Source organism: Hemitrygon akajei, chromosome 1 (genome assembly GCF_048418815.1).
Source record: "Hemitrygon akajei chromosome 1, sHemAka1.3, whole genome shotgun sequence".
NCBI classification, from domain to species: domain Eukaryota; kingdom Metazoa; phylum Chordata; class Chondrichthyes; order Myliobatiformes; family Dasyatidae; genus Hemitrygon; species Hemitrygon akajei.
The window spans coordinates 89177282-89195717 of record NC_133124.1 but is presented as its reverse complement, the minus strand read 5'-3'; the positions used below and the strand labels follow the sequence as shown (position 1 = coordinate 89195717).

The 18436-nt window shown below is 43.5% G+C and overlaps 1 protein-coding gene across 1 annotated transcript in view; it reads right to left on the bottom strand.

Annotated features, from left to right (window-relative positions):
• The window catches only part of lama1 (laminin, alpha 1), a 346216-nt gene that overhangs the window by 25971 nt on the left and 301809 nt on the right, over positions 1 to 18436 (bottom strand). Inside the window, exons 54-58 of the mRNA XM_073047634.1 lie at positions 11266 to 11417; positions 10209 to 10391; positions 8415 to 8610; positions 5995 to 6107; positions 1003 to 1192 (exon numbers count right to left, since the gene is read on the bottom strand). Of these exons, the coding sequence (XP_072903735.1) occupies positions 1003 to 1192; positions 5995 to 6107; positions 8415 to 8610; positions 10209 to 10391; positions 11266 to 11417 (834 nt within the window). The remainder of the gene's footprint in view (positions 1 to 1002; positions 1193 to 5994; positions 6108 to 8414; positions 8611 to 10208; positions 10392 to 11265; positions 11418 to 18436) is intronic.

The following is an 18436-nucleotide window of genomic DNA, read 5'->3' as shown; positions in this document are numbered from 1 at the left end:
GTGGCTTACACATGTTAACTTTTTTTTAAATCAAAGTGAGAACACTCAAATGGTGGAGAATCATGAGGTTTTGTTGTTGTTCTGTTGTAATTTCACTGGAAGAGTTAAAGCTTTCTGCAGCTCTGCCCTTGAAATTATCAAGAAAGGAAACACTTATAAAAAATACTCCAAATTTAACTTGGAAGAGAAGAGACATAGCTGAACGAGGAGGATTTCCTCTCCTTAGTGTAAAAGGTAATAACCAGGGTAAGAGATTTAAGGTCATTTTGGAATATGGGAGGAGAATTGAAGGTAATGCACACAAATGCTGGAGGAACATTTTGTGAGATTTCCAGCATCTGCAGAATCTTTTCTGTCTTGGAATTGAGGGGCAACCTTTTAACTGGGTGGGAGGAACACTGTGGAATCGGAAGCCCCCTCCCCCCCCCCCAAGATTCCATCAATGATGCAATTGGCCTAACTCAGCATTCAACATACTCAGAAGTGCCAGATGCCTTTTGTGGTGGAATGGGTTTGAAAGGCTCTTGGCCCTCTAGATTTTAGCAGGCTAAAAACAAGTCCAAGTGAATTTCTATCCTCATCAGCATAAACCACGTGGCATGATACACCTCTATGCCAATTTAATGCTTCATTTGCCTTCCAAGTGTTACGGTTAATACAAGGACATACAATGTTATTTACCATTGGTACCTGGCATGTTAAAACATAATCTTCCAATTTGTGCAAGCCCAGCTGAACAATGCGAGTACCAGTCATTTGGGAAGTAGGTGTGCAACTAGGCAGTGTTGGCACTGTGGAAAAATTTCTTCTTCACTAGTTACCTTGGAACTTTCAACTGCCTTTTATGGAACCCATGGTGGAGAAGGAATTATATTGTCAGTTTCCCAAATCATGATGTGAAAGAAATGGCTAACTTGAAATTTCTTTTACCCTGCATCTTGCATGCAAACGGAGACAAAACGTAGAGGTTAATGAAACATCAGACCTAACAACCAGACTTACTGAATGCCACTGTCCGTCGTTAATGGGGTTTGGTAGGGTGGCCACTGCTGTACCTCTCCCAAGGTTAAAGAGGAAATGCAAACGCCCCATCCAAAGCTGGAGGGCTGCATAGTCAATCTGGTTTTGATGAGCCATATAGTAGATCAGTCCACTGGAGGCATATGTTCTAATGTTCAACTGGATAGAAAACCTAACCAAAATGAGAAACACAGTCATCAATTTTTCAAGTAACCACAATCTTTCCATTACACTCAGCTTTGGTTCTAGTCTATGGCAAATGCTCTTCACCAGAGCAAAACTTGATTCTTAGAAAATGAGACTCATATGTGAATTGTTTTTGCAGGATAAGGTGGTTTAAATTTGTGATATTTTTTTCCATTAAAACCACAACCACAAAACCCTCTTCAATACAAATCATCTGAAACCTGAGATTTGCATCATGGTATTTAAACACATCTTTAATTGACTCCTCAGCTTGATATTAACAGCAGTGAGTAAGATGCTGAGCCATGAGATTTCAGCGTGTGGTGGTGCCTCAAAGATGCCCAGTTTTGAACTGCCAAGTTGATCAACTTGAACTAATTTAGTATGGTCATGATGGCGTAGAGCAATAGGGAGGATATTCTCAGTGTGACAACAGAAGTGTGCCTTCATAATGATTGTACAGTGGTTACAACACCAGTACTATCATGGATAACTACACCTGTAACTGGCAGAGGTCAAGTAGATTTAAAGGCATCTTCAAGAAGATCAGAAGGGAAAATATTGATCTTAGTTCTTTCTTCTTCAGTGCATAGTGTTGCAACCATAAATGTTCACATCCTTCCTACCTTTCTTCCCATATTCTTCTCCTCATCGTAGGATCCACTAAAATTCACTTGTTTAGTACAAACAAGTGATTATGATTTTATGACATGCTTTGTTATAATCAAATTCTTAATTTCCCTTTTCGACTGTGGCAGTGTGCCATATATGAATTTTGGGGGTGCAATTTTTAAAAATATGTTCACTCAAGGGATAAGGACTTTGCAGGGAGAGCCAGCATTTAGTTTCCAACATGGAGTTTCCCTTGACAAGGTGGCAGTGAGCTGCCTTCTTGAACCACTGCAGTCCTTGAGCTATGGGCGTACCCACAACGCTGTTGAGGAGGGATTGACAGCGATACTTTTCCAACTCAGAATGGCGTATGGCTTAGGGGGTAACTTTTGCTGTGGTGGTGTTGCTATGGCTTTATCGCCATTGTCCTTATAGCTGGTAGAGGTTCTGAGTTTGGAAGGTTCCGTCTAAGATCTTGATGAGTTGCTACAGTGCATCTTGTTGATGGTACAAAGTGAGTGAATGGCTATGGATGGGCTGCTTTGTAACTGGGCTACTGTGCCCTCTATGGCAAGATACATCAGTAGGAGTAGGGCAGCCAGAAACAAGAATGATGGGCTAACTGCTCTCTGTTATTCCATGGAATTAAGCAGTGGAATTTTAAGTCACAATAATTCAGAAGATACTGCTAATATCAGCATTAACAAAACTCGCGAAGGCTATGCATTAATGTAGATGAACTGTAACTTTGGAAAGTGGTAGGAGTATTTGCAATGCTTTTGTAATGTCTGCTCGTGCAGGTGAAGTGGTATCCCCTAGCTCTTGATTCCTCAGCTGGGGAAGACTTAATTGCAGCAGAGTAAGTCCAACACAAGTTTCCCATATTTTTCCCTTTATAAATCTATGCTAATGCTGCTAAATCCAATAATTCCCCATCATTGAAGTCAGGCTAACAATTAGAAGGTTCCCTAATTTTCCTCTTACTTATTTCATAAATAAGTTTATTAATTTGACATTTGTGGGAATTCCGTGTGTAAATCAGTTTCCATGTTCCCTACATTTATGGCAACGACTACATTTTAAAGCTACTCCATTGTCTGTACAATGCTTTAGGCATTCTTTGAATGCAAACCCTGTTAGGAATGCGACAAAACACTGAAGTCTATTTGAAAGAATGGCCAGAGCTTGTTCACTCCATAATCCATTTCCTAATGGGCAGAGAATCACAGGGTTTTACTCAAGGTTGTTGTAATGAATAAAGTAGGAGATGAAAAAATGCATCAAGTCTAGGAAGAGAGGGCTGTGGCTTTTGAAGTTTGGGTAACATTGGTGCAAAATGAAGGATGATTAACCCTGTAAGTAACTGGAACCATAACTTAACCTGGAAGCTCTTTATCAAAAATAAATAAATCCTAAACTGTGAGAAAGATTAGCAAGTTGATTGGGAAGTAACAGATGAAACGCAAGGCCTTGGTATTTGGGGGAGGTGTATTAGAATGGCAAAGACTTATGGGCAGGAAGTAAGGATGTACTATCTTCCACAGATATTCTGGAGATTTACTGCAGGAGAGACTTTTAAATGATTTTTGCAGGTTTTCCACCCGACATTGAACCTCATTAACAGTGGGGCCAGAGCAGAGTTTGGGCAATCACAGGAGTTGAAGTGGAGGAAATCTCAAAATGGGGGGGATGGGAGGGATTGGTGGAGCCAGAATGGAGGATGGAAGTTATGGATAGTGGACTGGCAAACAGTAAGCTTGTAAAGAAGGAGTAGAACACATCTGTCACTTGAAGTACAACTAGGAAAGGGACTTTTCTGATTGGGCTCAGCCCTCCACTTCACACTATCTCAGTTCCATACGCTGAAGAGGTTAAACATATAAAGCAAATACAGAGCTGTATTTGTCAACATAGAGCGGAGAGCAAGCTTGTAATGCTGGTTGGACGAAGAATGTTTGGAATGGCAAGGTGGAGGGCCATGGGAGGGGGGTAGGCAGGAGGCAGAAAAGGAGTGCCAGGGCCAAAGTGGGCAAGGGCACAGACACACACAGACCTGAGATCAGGTAAGGTAATTTGATTCCAAATAATTGATTTAGTGATCAATACAGATCGTCTCTCTGGTGTCTCCTGCTTTCTCCCATTTCCTTTTTCCTTTTCCCAAACCATGATTCCCTTCTCCCTGCCTCCTTTCCACTCCCAGTTCACAATAGAGACCCATATCAGAATCAGATTTACCTTTACTCACATCATAAAATTTGCTTTCTTTTGTGGCAGCAGTATAGTGCAATTGATAAAATCCATAGGTGGCAGAGTAGCGTAGTGGTTAACACAACGCTTTACAGCTTAGGCGACCCGGATTCAGCTCCTGCCATTGTCTGCAAGGAGTTTTATGTTCTCCCCATGACCACATGGTTTTCCTCTGGGTGCTCCAGTTTCCTCCCACAGTCCAAAGTCATTGTAACGCCCTGTGATTAGGCTAGGATTAAATTGGGGGACTTGCTGAGCGGCGTGGCTCGAAGGGGTGTAAGGGCCTACCCCACACTGTATCTTAATTTTAAAAAACTACATAACTGTGCCAAACTGTATATACACATACACACACACTTCTTATTGTAAATGTAACGGGGGTTTTTTTCTTTTTCTTTGTTACTGTGTATGTAATCAAAATGGCGTCTTTGTTTTGTTAAAAGTAGGAATGCTGGCGCCTGTGTTAATAGTAGGAATGCTAGCGTCTTTGTTATGATAAGTGCTGGAAGCTTGTTTGGGACTGTAAACTGATTGTTGGCGGGGATTTTGGGGAGTCGGGGCGATGGAGTGAGAGAAAGAGGACGGGATGCTGGAAGCTGGGCGACGGTCCCCGGCCCAAGGTTTTCGGTGATGAGAGAAGACAGAGACAGAGGAGTGTGGAGCGACTGGTCGACCACCGTGGGGGTCCCAGGAGGCGGGTCGAGGAAGTCGGAGGGGATCGAATGGTGGCCAGAAGACTTCAGTAATTGAGCTCCAACGGTTGTGCACGAAGTGGTTTGGACTTTGATAAGTTTGGCGCCTTTTCTTTTTTTCTCTCTTATTCATATATACTGTATCGTTAGTAATCGCTTAGTTATAGTAATCTTTATAAATTGTACTCATTTAATCGTATAAGGTGTACTGTCTGTTTTTTGAGCGAGGCGGGGACATCACACAGCATCCACACCAGCTGATTACCCAGTTTGGCGGGGCCGAAGGCTGCTCCCCCTAGACTAGAACGAGTTTGAGCGATGCCTGAGGCGACCCAGGGGTTACATAAATTATATTGTATTTTTTATGTATTGCACTGTATTGCTGCTGCAAATCACTGAATTTCAGAACTATGCTAGAAATAATAAAACCAATTCTGATTCTAACTGGACCAATCTGAGAAAAAGATTTGGAATTTTTTATATTTTGCCTTCTCCACCAAGAAGCTATCTTGCTTCTGAAGGCTAAAATTACTTGTTGGAAAACCTCAATAGTGCATCCATAACTTTTTTCAGTACCTATCACATATGCATCTTCTGTTAGTACAATTAATCTAAACCAAGGACTCCAAAAATACTAAATCATAGAAACTTTAGGACTGCACGTCATTATTCAGTTTAATAGATTTTAGCAGAACAAAATCAATCTTCTGCAAGTGCGCTACTTAATGACCTTTCACTGCAGCAGATGCAAGGTCTTCCTCTACTGTGTAGTGTGTAGAGAGAAACAGTTGTACTCTACGATAAAAATACCATCTTGCACTCCCAACCTGCCTTACAACCAAGGAAGGTATAATTCCACAGGCAAGATTTTGTGAACAGCAAGTTTTCACAAGCAGCAGAATATGATAATTGGATCATCTTGTTGATTGATTTTGGATAAAGGATAAATATTGTTAAGTCAGTGCCCAACCGTTAAGTTCATCTAACAAAGGAGACAGAATTGTAGTTTAGTACTCCATCGATAAAGTTCCCAGTGAAATGCAGTGTCCTCTTAGTACTGAAATAAACGAAATACCTAGATTTTTCAGTTAATATCTCAGATATGACTTAAACCCATAAACATCCGATTCAGAAGTGACAATGTCATTCATTGAACCATTCCTTCAAATGACCTTTTGAAAATAAGCTTAAAATCATTCTACAGTAACCATCATGTCTATTATGGAAAATGTCTTACTTTCTCTTTACTGAGTTCTCATCAAAGGAAAGAATCATATGGCTGCCCCGGGCAAGACCAAATTGGAAAGCTTTGGGAATAATGGCTGGCAACTCCTCTGCTGCACACTGCACCTGTTGATCAGAAATGACCAGCAATAAAACAATTTACAATGAAAGTACTGTTAGCAATGCCCCTGTTTGTATTTCCCTTTGCAGGAAGGTGGACTGGCATCATGTGTTCCAGCCTTTGCCAGTATTGGCTGAGCCAGCTTGAAGTGTTACTGAGGCCCTCCCCCTCCCCCTCCCCCTGAAGACATCACCTTCTGGAACATTCCCTTGCCAACACCCAGAGAAATGTCCTTATCCACTGCATAAACTCCAGAAACTGTTTCCAGAGGCAAAAGGGTTGATAACCAGAGGACATGAATATAAGGGAATTAACTATAAAATGAAGTGTGAGGCTATTTGAGGACACAGTACTTCACACAGCTGGTAATGTCTGAAAGGAAGGTGGAAACACAATCAAGGGTATATATAGTTGAAGGGAAATTATTTACAGTTTAATGTAGATAAAGGAGTGGGATTGACTTAACAGAATCAAAAGAGCCAGCACTGATTTGGTGGCCTGAATAGGTCTCCTCTGAAACATAGAACAGTACAGCAGATGACCAAGTTTGCACCAAATACGATCCTGAATTAAACTAATTCTCTTCTGCCTGTACATGATCCATATCCTGCCATTCCCTGTATATCCATCCGTCTTACAGCCTCTTCAATGCCACTGTCAAATCTGTTTCCAGCATTATCACTGGCATCATGTTCCAGGCACCTGCCCTGCAGATCTCCCTCTCACCTTAAATGTATGCCCTCTAGTACTTGACAATTCCCTCCTGAGATAGATAATATCTGCCTCACATAATCTTACAAACTGCTCATCAGGTCTCCCTTCAGTCTCTGTTGCTCCAGAGAGAATAACCCAAGGCTGTCCAACCTCCCCTTACAGCTCATATCAGACAGCATCCTGGTAAACCTCTTCTGCACCCTTTCAAAAGCCTCACAGCCCATTTCTCATTCTATCTCTCAAATTTCCATGATACGGAAGCAGTGTTTATATCCACTGAATCCAGATCAATCCCATTCCATCACTTAACTCCCTGAAACCTACTCTCCCTCAATTCTCCCCAGTTACCTAGAGGTAGTTAACAACAGCCAATTATCTTGCCAGAGTATCTTTGGGATGCGTGAGGAAACCGGAGCAGCTGCATGAGGAGCGGCCAAACTCGACACAGACAGCACTGAACATCAGGATCAAACCCCAGTCACTGCAAACTGTGCAGTGGTGCCAGGTGTTGTGTCGGCGTGCCACTCCGAGAGTCCCCAAAAGGGAGAGAAGTGCCACCACCACACCTCTCCCAAGCTAAATAAATCAGTATTTTGGAAACTGCAATAGTTCAATTTAAAGTGGGAAGTGTTTCAGATTGCAGTTTGTTTTGAAATGTGGCAAAGAGGGAAAAACAAGATACCTGTGTTACAAAATGAGGAACTGCATGTGACGTGATGGACTTACCTCCCAAGACCTGTCACACTTGGCCTTTTCTTAAAAGCAATTGAAAGAACTCCTTTTCTAGGCTGTTACTTTTTAATATTGCATCAATATGGGTGCATATGCCTGCTTTCACCTTACATTAAAAAGATTCAAAATAACAGGTTAGTAAAGCACTCCGTGATCCCGTGGGTTCATTGCCTGGTCACTGAGACTTAGGTGATATGACACATATTAACCCAAATTGAAAGCCTCAATTATCGAATTAAGAACATAAGAAATAGGAGCAGGAGTCAGCCATCTGGCCTGTTAAGCTTGATCTGCCATTCATAAAATCATGACTGATCTGGCCATTGATTCAACTGCCATTCATAAAATCATGACTGATCTGGCCATTGATTCAACTGCCATTCATAAAATCATGACTGATCTGGCCATTGATTCAACTGCCATTCATAAAATCATGACTGATCTGGCCATTGATTCAACTGCCATTCATAAAATCATGACTGATCTGGCCATTGATTCAACTGCCATTCATAAAATCATGACTGATCTGGCCATTGATTCATCTGCCATTCATAAAATCATGACTGATCTGGCCATTGATTCAACTCCTCCTACCTGCCTTTTTCTCAAACCCTTATTTCCCCTGAAATGCAAAAATCTAACTGTGCCTTAAATATATTTAATGAGGTAGCTTCTACTGCTCCCTGGGCAGAGAATTCCACAGATTCACATCTCTGGGAAGATTAGTTTCTCCTCACCGCCTTCCTAAGTCAATTCCCTCGACTCAAATAGGCTATGTCCCCTAGTTCGAATACTATTTTTGTGAATTTAATCAAAACATAGCAAATGTTTTCAACTGCATGGAGCTGAGATTTCAAAATCCTTACAGCTTTCTTGTTCGAAGGAGAGCTGAAGGTGGTCGAGGAACCTAACGAGTTTTCAGGTGGTCTTATGGGTGTGGCAGTAGGCTGATGTGCAAGTTCAAAGCCTCTCTCTTCCAGTGCAGGTGTCGGTCTCTCTGAAAGCAGGCAACTGTCCAGGTCGATGTTCTGGTACTTCACTGCACCACTGAAATCTAACAACCTGGGATTAGAAGAAAAACATTATTTTAAATTGCATAGGCTCAGTAGCAATTAGCATAAAAGACACTATTTTACAGCAAATGATTACAGAGAAGTGATTTATACAGCTAATGTCCCTTAACGATGCAATTTTTTAACCGTTTGTTTTTAAGATGCAATTTATATTTAGATGCAACAAAACTGGATTTACTAGCTGCTGGTATTTTAAGAGATGGTGCTGTTTAAAGTGTGGCAGGACAATTCAAGCTTTACGATTTCTGTCCTAGTGCTTTTCATTAGCCGATCATAAAATGTTACTGGTAACAATAGTTTCTCTGTTATGGGTGATCTGGCAGCAAATGCTTCTGTGATGTGATATTGTGTAATTCAGAACATAGCTAGAGGGCCACTCATTCCCCCCCCCCCCCACCCCCTTTTGTGGTGTTTGCTGCTTTAGATGAGATTTTAGTTTGAATGTGGGATCTTGCAGGAACTCAAACACACTACAATTTGTCCTCTGAGGGTTAGATTAACATCAATATCATTTGTCCCCATTTAACCTGGATGGCGCATGCCGTTATATTTAAGAGTGACACAGTTATGATTGGAGTTATTGCCTCAAAGTTGCAGTGATCTAGTTTCAACCCTGACCACCAGTGTTGTCCTGTGAAGCCTGCACGTTCTCCCTGTGACAATACGCGTTACCCTAGAATAGACCAATTTCATCCCGCATTCTAAAAATGGAGGAGGGGTCAGTTGGTTATTTGACCTTTGTAAATTGATCCGCACATGTTGGTGACTGACATAATCTGGAAGCAGAACAAAGGAGATTAGCTTTATATGTCACATGTACATGAAAATATTGAAGCATACAGTGAAATGCATTGTTTGCATCAACGATCTGGTCGAGGACATGCTGGCAGCAGTCGCCAGTGTTGTAACGCGTTTGGCACCAACACAGCATGCCCTCAACTTACTAACCCCAGCCCGTACACCTTTGGAATACCTGAGGAAACTGGAGCATCCAGAAGAAACAGAGTCACAGGGAGAACGGACAAATTCCTTACAGTCAGTGGCGGAAAGTGAACCCCAATGTAAAGCATTATGCTAACTTACCACTCTACTGTGTCAGCCTGAAAAACATGGGAATGCACAGAAAAAAGCTTACACTGAAAACTAGCGTGAGAGAGGAATTGCTGTGTGCTAGCATCAAAACAAAGGGCCAAATGGTCCATTTCTATGTCATAACAAAATATGAAATCTATCCATACCATGGTTCCAATGGCATTATTTCTGCCATATTATCCTCATGAAGGCTGTCCCAAGGACTTTACAGCCAATCAAATACTGCTGTAGTATTGTAAAGTGTTTGTCCACAGCAAGCTCTCAGCAACAGCAATCTAATAATAATCAGAAATTTTAACTGTGGGATAAATACTGGCCAGATTCTTCTATTTGTTATGCAAGGATTCATTTCCATACATTTGAAGAGGCAGGCTACAGGGCCTCAGTTTACTGGCTGATTTTAAAGTCAGTAATGCTGACAGTACGTACATCCCTCAGTGTTGCACTGGGATCTCAGCCTAGATATGCTGGCCAGGCAGAATTGTCCAAACTTACTCAGTGTTGAGGACCAGGTTCTTGATGCAGCCCCGGAACGATTTTGTTATCTTAAGGACAACAGCGCCCTCTCCAGCAGGAACTCCACCAACATACAGTCTGGTAATGTTCAACGGACTGTCTGCAGAAGAGCCAAGCCTCATTTCAACGAAGTTTCCTTCATCGACCTGCAGCGCGATTATTCTGGAAGAGTGAGTTTAACACTTAAAACCAAGATGTCAAAGGGAAACCTGTACAATCACCTCCCACGTTATATATCCCACTATTTCAGAAATTTATGGGCAGAGCAGTGGCTCAGAAACTCCACCGCAAACTGTTGCAACAGCCTCTTTATCCACAAACTGTTAGCTTTGCAGGTTAACAGGGTGTATGGAAGGCTCCAATATCGCACCTGCCACTCACTCTGCCCATGGGCAGCCTGGTTAGAGGGCAGTGGTATCTCCCAGTGGAAGTGGGCAACTTCACTTTTGGTCCCTTTAGAGAAATGGGTTGTGACTGACTCAAGACCAGGTAGCATATTAAAGAAACCTACAGAGGATGCCATTCAACAGGGGTAAAAGGTAAACCGACCTCTGCAGTTGGAGCAGAGGTGGGGGGTGCAGGTGGGAGGTGAATTGCTGGTTCCATTTTGAAACCACAGGTTACCACTGGCCAATGTTCAAACCAGCCCAAAGATCTCTGTGTTGTCCCTTGAACAAAGCAATGGACCACCTAATGTGGTGACATTGACACAAGCTGGAAGGTCTCACAACTTAAACTCTTGAGTGCTCAGTTCTGTGTGGGCTAGCTAGTCTCAGAAGGTACTAAATTCTCCCTTTTGAGTTCATTATTCAGTACAGAAGCATATTTTTGAAGATGCCAATTCACACAGATAAATTTACACTTATGTGAGCACTGCTGGAATGATCAAAGTGATGGCACTAAATTTTCTGTCCTGCTTGTAGGCCTGCTGTCCAAGCCAAGAAGTGAAATGAGAAATCCTGTCCCTTAGACTTGCTTTCATTTTGTTTTGCCACATCCTCTGGCTTTGGCCAGTTACATTCATGCCAATACACACCTCCTGTTCCTTCTGAGTATGACGGAGTGTTCCTGCCCATCACTGTATGTTCCGGATGGGGCCTTGGCAACGAGTCTCCTTGTGCTGACTCCATCTCCAGTGTTAATGTACACTTCAATACGTCCATCAATCATCACAATGCTAAGAAATGCCTGCAGATGTTGAAGGAATAGTTAGAAAATCCTTTGTTTAGATACTACACCAATCATCTAGTTCTGCCTGTTCACACCATGAGCTGTGTGGAAGGTAGGAACACCCCCAGTACCTCCATTAATGAAGTCAGCAACAGAATTATTTAATCCTTGTGATTTTCATTTAGAATATGGCAACACAATGTCAAGGTAGAAATGAAGGAGCAGAGAGATTTTAGAACATAAGGGTGAAAGTTTATATTGGCTGTTGTGGAACTGCGGGCATCTTCCACCATGTGGGAACTCAGTTTGGAGCTGTAATTCACAACTTCCATACTGTTTCATTAGGAGATTGAGGAGAATTGGTATGTCACCAAAGACACTCGCAAATTTCTACAGATGTACCATTGAGAGCATTTTAACTGGTTGCACCACTGTCTGGTATGGAGGGGCCACTGCACAGGATCAGAAAAAGCTGCAGAAAATTGTAAACCTGCCAGCTCCATCATGGGCACTAGCCTCCCCTACATCTGGGACACCTTCAAAAGGCGATGCCTCGAAAAGGAGCATCCATCATTAAGGACCCCCATCACACAGGACATACCCTCATCTCATTACTACCATCAAGGAGGTGGTGCAGGAGCCTGACGACACACACTCAATGATTCTGGAACAGCTTCTTCCCCCCACCATCAGATTTCTGAATGGACAATGAAACCATGTACACGACCTCAGCATTTCCCTATCTTTTTGCACTATTTTTTTTACATTTACTTATTACAATTTATCGCTTGATTATTATGCATTGCAATGTACTGCTGCCTCAAAACAACAGATTTCACAATGTACTGCTGCCTCAAAACAACAGATTTCACAATATATGCCAGTGATATTAAACTTGATTCTGATTCTGTTCGGGCGATGAACAGTTCACAGGAATGAGATCCTGCTGTAACCTCAGGAACTCCTGCAGTATTTCAAAAGGCACATCTTCAAAAGGTGGTGCCTCAAGAAGGTAGCATCCATTACTGAGGACACTCACCATTAGAAACATGCCCTCTTCTCATTACTACCATCAGCCAGTTGGTACAGGAGACACACTCAATGTTTTAAGAACAGCTTGATCACCTCTGCCATCAGATTTCTGAACAGTCCATGAACACTATTTTGCCATTCCTCTTTGACACTATTCATTATCTATTCGACATAATACTTATTTGTTTTGCACTGTATTGCCACAAGATGACAAATTTCATGACATATGTCTGTGATAATAAACCTAATTCTGACTCTGACTTTGATGCAGATCCCTCCCCTTCTGGATGATGGTGCTGGTGAACTTCAGTGACTTTAGGCTAGTGGCTAACAAAACAACAATAGCAGCTAACTACTTTGTTAATCACACCTTTTCTGGCAAACCATCATCACAAGTAATAGTCTGTGACTTCCCTTTGGACCTGGAGGCAATCCGATGTGGCAGAACCAAGGTGGGGTGAGGCTGCGAGCCCAATACTGAGAGCATGCAAGAGGGTGAAAGGTCAGGTACAGGCCGAATCGAAGCTGTGGGGTTAAGACCCCAGAGCATACCAACCATCTGTCGACAATGTTTAGACGGTGATTTACAGGCTGAATTGAGGCAGCGAGGTCCGGTGCAATCAAGCGGCAGAACCCGTTTCAAGTCAAGTTTATTGTGATTTCGACCATAAACTACTGGTACAGTACACAGTAAAAACAAAACGTTCCTCCAGGACCCTGGTGCTACATGAAACAACACAAAAACTACACTAGACTATGTGAGACAGCACCAGGCTACACTAGACTACGTAAAACACAAAAACTGCACTAGACTACAGACCTGCACAGGACTACATAAAGTGCACAAAACAGTGCAGGGCAGTAAAATAATTAATAAACAAGACAATAGGCACAGTAGAGGACAAATTACAATATAATAATAAATTATGTAGATGTCAGTCCAGACTTTGGGTATTGAGGAGTCTGATGGCTTGGGGAAAGAAACTGTTGCACAGATGGTAGGAGGGAGAAGAGTTTGTGTGATGGGTGTGTGGGGTCCTTCACAATACCATTAGCTTTGCAGGTGCAGCGTGTGGTGTAAATGTCTATAATAGCGGGAAGAGAGACCCCGATGATCTTCTCAGCTGACCTCACTATCCGCTGCAGGGTCTTGTGATCTGAGACGGTGCAATTCCCGGACCAGGCGGTGATGCAGCTGCTCAGGATGCTCTTGATACATCCTCTGTAGAATGTGGTGAGGATGGGGGGAGATGGCCTTTGCAGAAAGTAGAGACGCTGCTGGGCTTTCTTGGCTATGGAGCTGGTTTTGAGAGACCAGGTGAGATTTTTCCACCAGGTGAACACCAAGAAATTTGGTGCTCTTAACCACCTTAACGGAGCAGCCGTCAATGTTCAGCGGAGAGTGGTCGCTCCATGCTCTCCTGAAGTCAACAACCATCTCTTTTGTTCACATTCAGAGACAGGTTGTTGGCTCTGTAGCAGTCTGTTAGCCACTGCACCTCCTCTCTGTAAGCTGACTCGTCGTTCTTGCTGATGAGACCCACCACAGACATGTCATTGGCAAACTTGATGTGATTCGAGCTGTGTGTTGCAGCACAGTCATGGGTCAGCAGAGTGAACAGCAGTGGATGGAGCACACAGCCCTGGGGAGCCCCCGTGCTCAGTGTGATGGTGTTGGAGATGCTGCTCCCGATCCGGACTGACTGAGATCTCCCAGTCAGGAAGTCTAGGATCCAGTTACAGAGGGAGGTGTTCAGGCCCAGTAGGCTCAGCTTTCCAATCAGGTGTTGAGGAACGATTGTGTTGAATGCTGAACTGAAGTCTATGAACAGCATTCGAACGTACGTGTCTTTTTTGTCCAGGTGGGTGAGGGCCAAGTGGAGGGTGGTGGCGATGGCATCATCTGTTGAGCGGTTGGGACGGTACACAAACTGCAAGGGGTCCAGTGAGGGGGGCAGCAGGGTCTTGATATGCCTCATGACGAACCTCTCGAAACACTTCATGATGATGGATGTGAGTGCAACGGAACAGTAGTCATTGAGGCAGGACACTGAAGACTTTCAGCACAGGGACGATGGTGGTGGCCTACAAGCACATTGGAACAATGGCGCTGCTAAGGGAGATGTTGAAGATGTCAGTGAGAACATCTGCCAGCTGGTCTACACATCCTCTGAGCACTTTGCCAGGAATATTGTCTGGTCCAGCAGCCTTTCGTGGGTTGACCTTGCATAATGTTTTCCTCACATTGGCCACGGTGAGACTCAGCACCTGGTCTTTGGGAAGAGGAGTGGGCTTCCTCACGTCATTTTTCAACTCGAAATGAGCGCAGAAGTTATTCAGCGCATCTGGGAGGGAGGCATCACCCACACAGTCAGGTGATGTTGTCCTGTAGTTGGTGATGTCCTGAATGCCCTTCCACATGTGCCGCGTGTCGCCACTGTCCTGGAAGTGGCTGTGGATTCGCTGGGCATGTGCACACTTTGCCTCTCTGATGACCCAGGACAATTCGGTCCTTGCTGTTGTTAGGGCTGCCTTGTTGCCTGCTCCGAAGGCGGAGTCACGAGTCCTCAGCAGCGCACACACCTCCGCAGTCACCCACGGCTGCTGGCTAGAGTGTGTAGTGATGGTCGGAGATTTAATCACCACATCAGATTGAAAAGGTCAGGGTGTCGAGGCCTGAGGCGATGGGCAGGTCGATTCAGATCACTGCTCGAAGCAGCAGAACCTAGTGTTCAGATAGAATTTTGCGCCGGGCCAGATTGAAAAGGCCAGTGTGTCAGAACCTGATGCGAGGTATGGGCTGGTTCAGATTGCTGCTCCACGACGTTTACTTGACTCTGTGGTGAACTATAGGACTCTCTTCTCAGTTCAGAAACACTATTCACTTGTGGCTACTGTTTTGCATGATGTACTTTTCATTGCACATCAGGTGTTCGACAGTCTTTTTATGGGTTATTCTATTCTTTTATTTTTTAATGGGCACGATTTTTTTTATTCTCTGAAGATTGGGCAGTCTTTTTCTTTCTCTCTCTCTCTCCATATATATATGGAGTATTTTTTTGGGTGCCTCTTTAGTGACTGCCGGTTAGGAGATGAATTTCAAGGTTGTATAATGCATACATAGTTTGATAATAAACATACTTTGAACTCTCTAGGAAGTAACCAAGTGGATACAATGGTAGAGGTGCTTCATTTTGAGTCACACTGCAAGTGCTCATTCAAACCTGCTGAACTTCCCTCCATCGTCACTCTCAGGTGGACAAAACACTCACTCACAGGGGCTGGGAAGAGGAAGAAGGAACAAAATAACTCCGAAAATATAAAGGAAAATTAGAGACGGTGGGGAAAAAAACAGGAAAAAATATGAAACAAGAAAAAAATGTAGGTAGAAATGTTGACCGATTGAAACGAGCAGAATATAGGTGTTTATACTGCTATAACAGATATCATGAGTTATGACTGACACAATCACCATTTTTAACTATTTTTAGGTTTCTGGTGAAGTAATATCAAGACTCTGGCCTTTCTTCTGTAATTAGCACAATGCCACTAGTCCTGCCTTTGCAGGACAGACGCGCTGATTCGACACATACTCACTATTGCCTGTATCAGCGAGTGAGTGGAGTATTCCTGCATTGTGAAAATGATGACGCTTGTATACTGGGAATACAGGAACCCTGCCATAATATACTGGAACGTCCCCCAATTACACAGATCATTTCCTCGTCTCAGCTGCTATACTTTACACTGATAGAAAAGATCAACACAGAGATCAAGGGGTACAGGGATAGAATTGGTGATTCCACTGGCCTTCTCTGTGTGATGTTTCTGAATGCAATTGATATGACTTGTTCTAATTTTCAATAGTTTCAAAGTTGCTTACTTTCATAATTAGAGCTTCAAATGATTAAGTACGAGAAAATGGATTTTACTTTACAGATCAGTGAATGGGAACTAATCGTAATAAAAAAAAATTGAAGAAGTTTGCTTTGAGATACCATTAAATGCATTTCAAAGCAATTAAGTCTATGGAAAGTGATTTTAGATATCCTTCAGAGACTTGACAAGGCACTTTATAAGCCTAAGCTGTTATTTTATTTAAAGCCATTTGCTTCGTGCGAAGTACTCAAAGATGTGGCAAAAATAACAGTCGACATATGCCTTTTTGTTTATTATTAACTAACTAGTGTACTTGGAAAGTTCATTTTTTTTATTCTAACAATATCTTGCAATTGTGAAATGGCTTAATGATTGTATAATAGTACAATTGCAAACACATCAGCAAGGTGACCCAAGGTTCCTCACAGGAGGGCTAATGAAATTAAAGCAGCATGAAGTCACTTCAGGTCAGGTGGCCAAAATATCAGTCAAAAAAGACTTAACTAAGATTGGAAAGTAGAGGGGTGGAGATTTTGGGGAGTTATCAAGCGAAGGGCTTCAACAGTTGAAGTGATATTGGAGAGGATGAAATTTAAGATCCTCAAGAGGCAGATGGAAAGAAATTCAGATAATGCAGAGGGCTGTAGGAGAGGACAGAAATAGCAAGAGAGATAGCTAGATAGAGAGATAGATATGGGAGGGATTTGAAAACTATGTTTTTTTTAAGGAATCATGAAGCTCAGAGAGAAGCCATTAGGCTTAAATTGTCTTTGCCAAAAGCTATCTAATTTGTTCCTGATCTGAATAAAATCGTACTGTATAGCAGAGAAAGGGGCCCTTTTGGATCAACTTGTACATGCTAATCATGATGCCATTCACCTGTAAAGAGACTGTATCCTTATTCTCCTTTCCTATCCAGGTATCAGCCTAAACGCCCTTTAAAGATATGAGGTGTAGATCTAAGAATACGAACAAAACGCTGGAAGAACTCAGCAGGCCAGGCAGCATCCGTGAGAAAAGAGTACCCAACGTTTCGGGCTGAGACCCTTCATCAGGAATGGGGGGGTGAAGAGAGGACCGAAGCCCAGTAATAAGAGATAGGGGAGGGGGTAGGGCCTAGAGGCACCAGGTGGAAAACCAATCAGAGGAAAGATAAAGGGGGGAGGGGGAGGGGATAAGCATGAAAGAACTGTAGAGATAAAGAAGCAGAAAGTTGAAAGGGGAGAGAGGCAGAGAGAGACCTGGGATAGGGGAAGAGGGAGGGGGAGGGAATTACCGGAAATTGGAGAATTCAATGTTCATACCACCAGGCTGGAGGCTACCCAGACGGTAGATGAGGTGTTGCTCCTCCAACCTGAGTTTGGCCTCATCATGGCAGTAGAGGAGGCCATGTATGGACATATCTAGATGGGAATGAGAGGCAGAGTTGAAGTGGGTGGCAACCAGGAAGTCCTGTCTATTGTGTTGTAGGTGCTCAACGAAGCGGTCCCCCAATCTGCGTCAGGTCTCACCGATGTAGAGGAGGCCGCACCGGGAGCACCGGATGCAATAGACGACTCCAGTAGACTCACAGGTGAAGTGTTGCCTCACCTGGAAGGACTGTCTGGGGCCCGGAATGGTGGTAAGGGGGGAGGTGTAGGGACAGGTGTAGCATTTGCACTTGCAGGGGTAAGTTCCAGGTGGGAGTTCTGTGGGGAGGGACGTGTGGACCAGGTAGTCATGGAGGGAATGATCCCTGCGAAAAGCTGAGAGGGGTAGGGAGGGAAAGATGTGCTGGGTGGTGGGGTCCTGTTGAAGGTGGCGGAAGTTGCGGAGGATAATATGTTGGATCCGGAGGCTGGTGGGGTGGTAAGTGAGGATAAGGGGAACCCTGTCCCTGTTGTGGTGACGGGAGGATGGGTTGAGGGGTGATGTGCGGGAAGTGGAGGAGATACAGGTGAGGGCATCACCCGCCTACCCTGAAGAAGTTCAAATAAATCTCTTCGAGGTATGCCTACCCTGAAGAAGTTCAAATCTTCTCTTCGACGGGAGTTCAGTGAGACCCTCGCTCACTGCCCACCCTCCGTTATCTCCACCTCTCTCCGTCTCTTCGCCTCTAGGCCCTACCCCCTCCCCTATCTCTATTA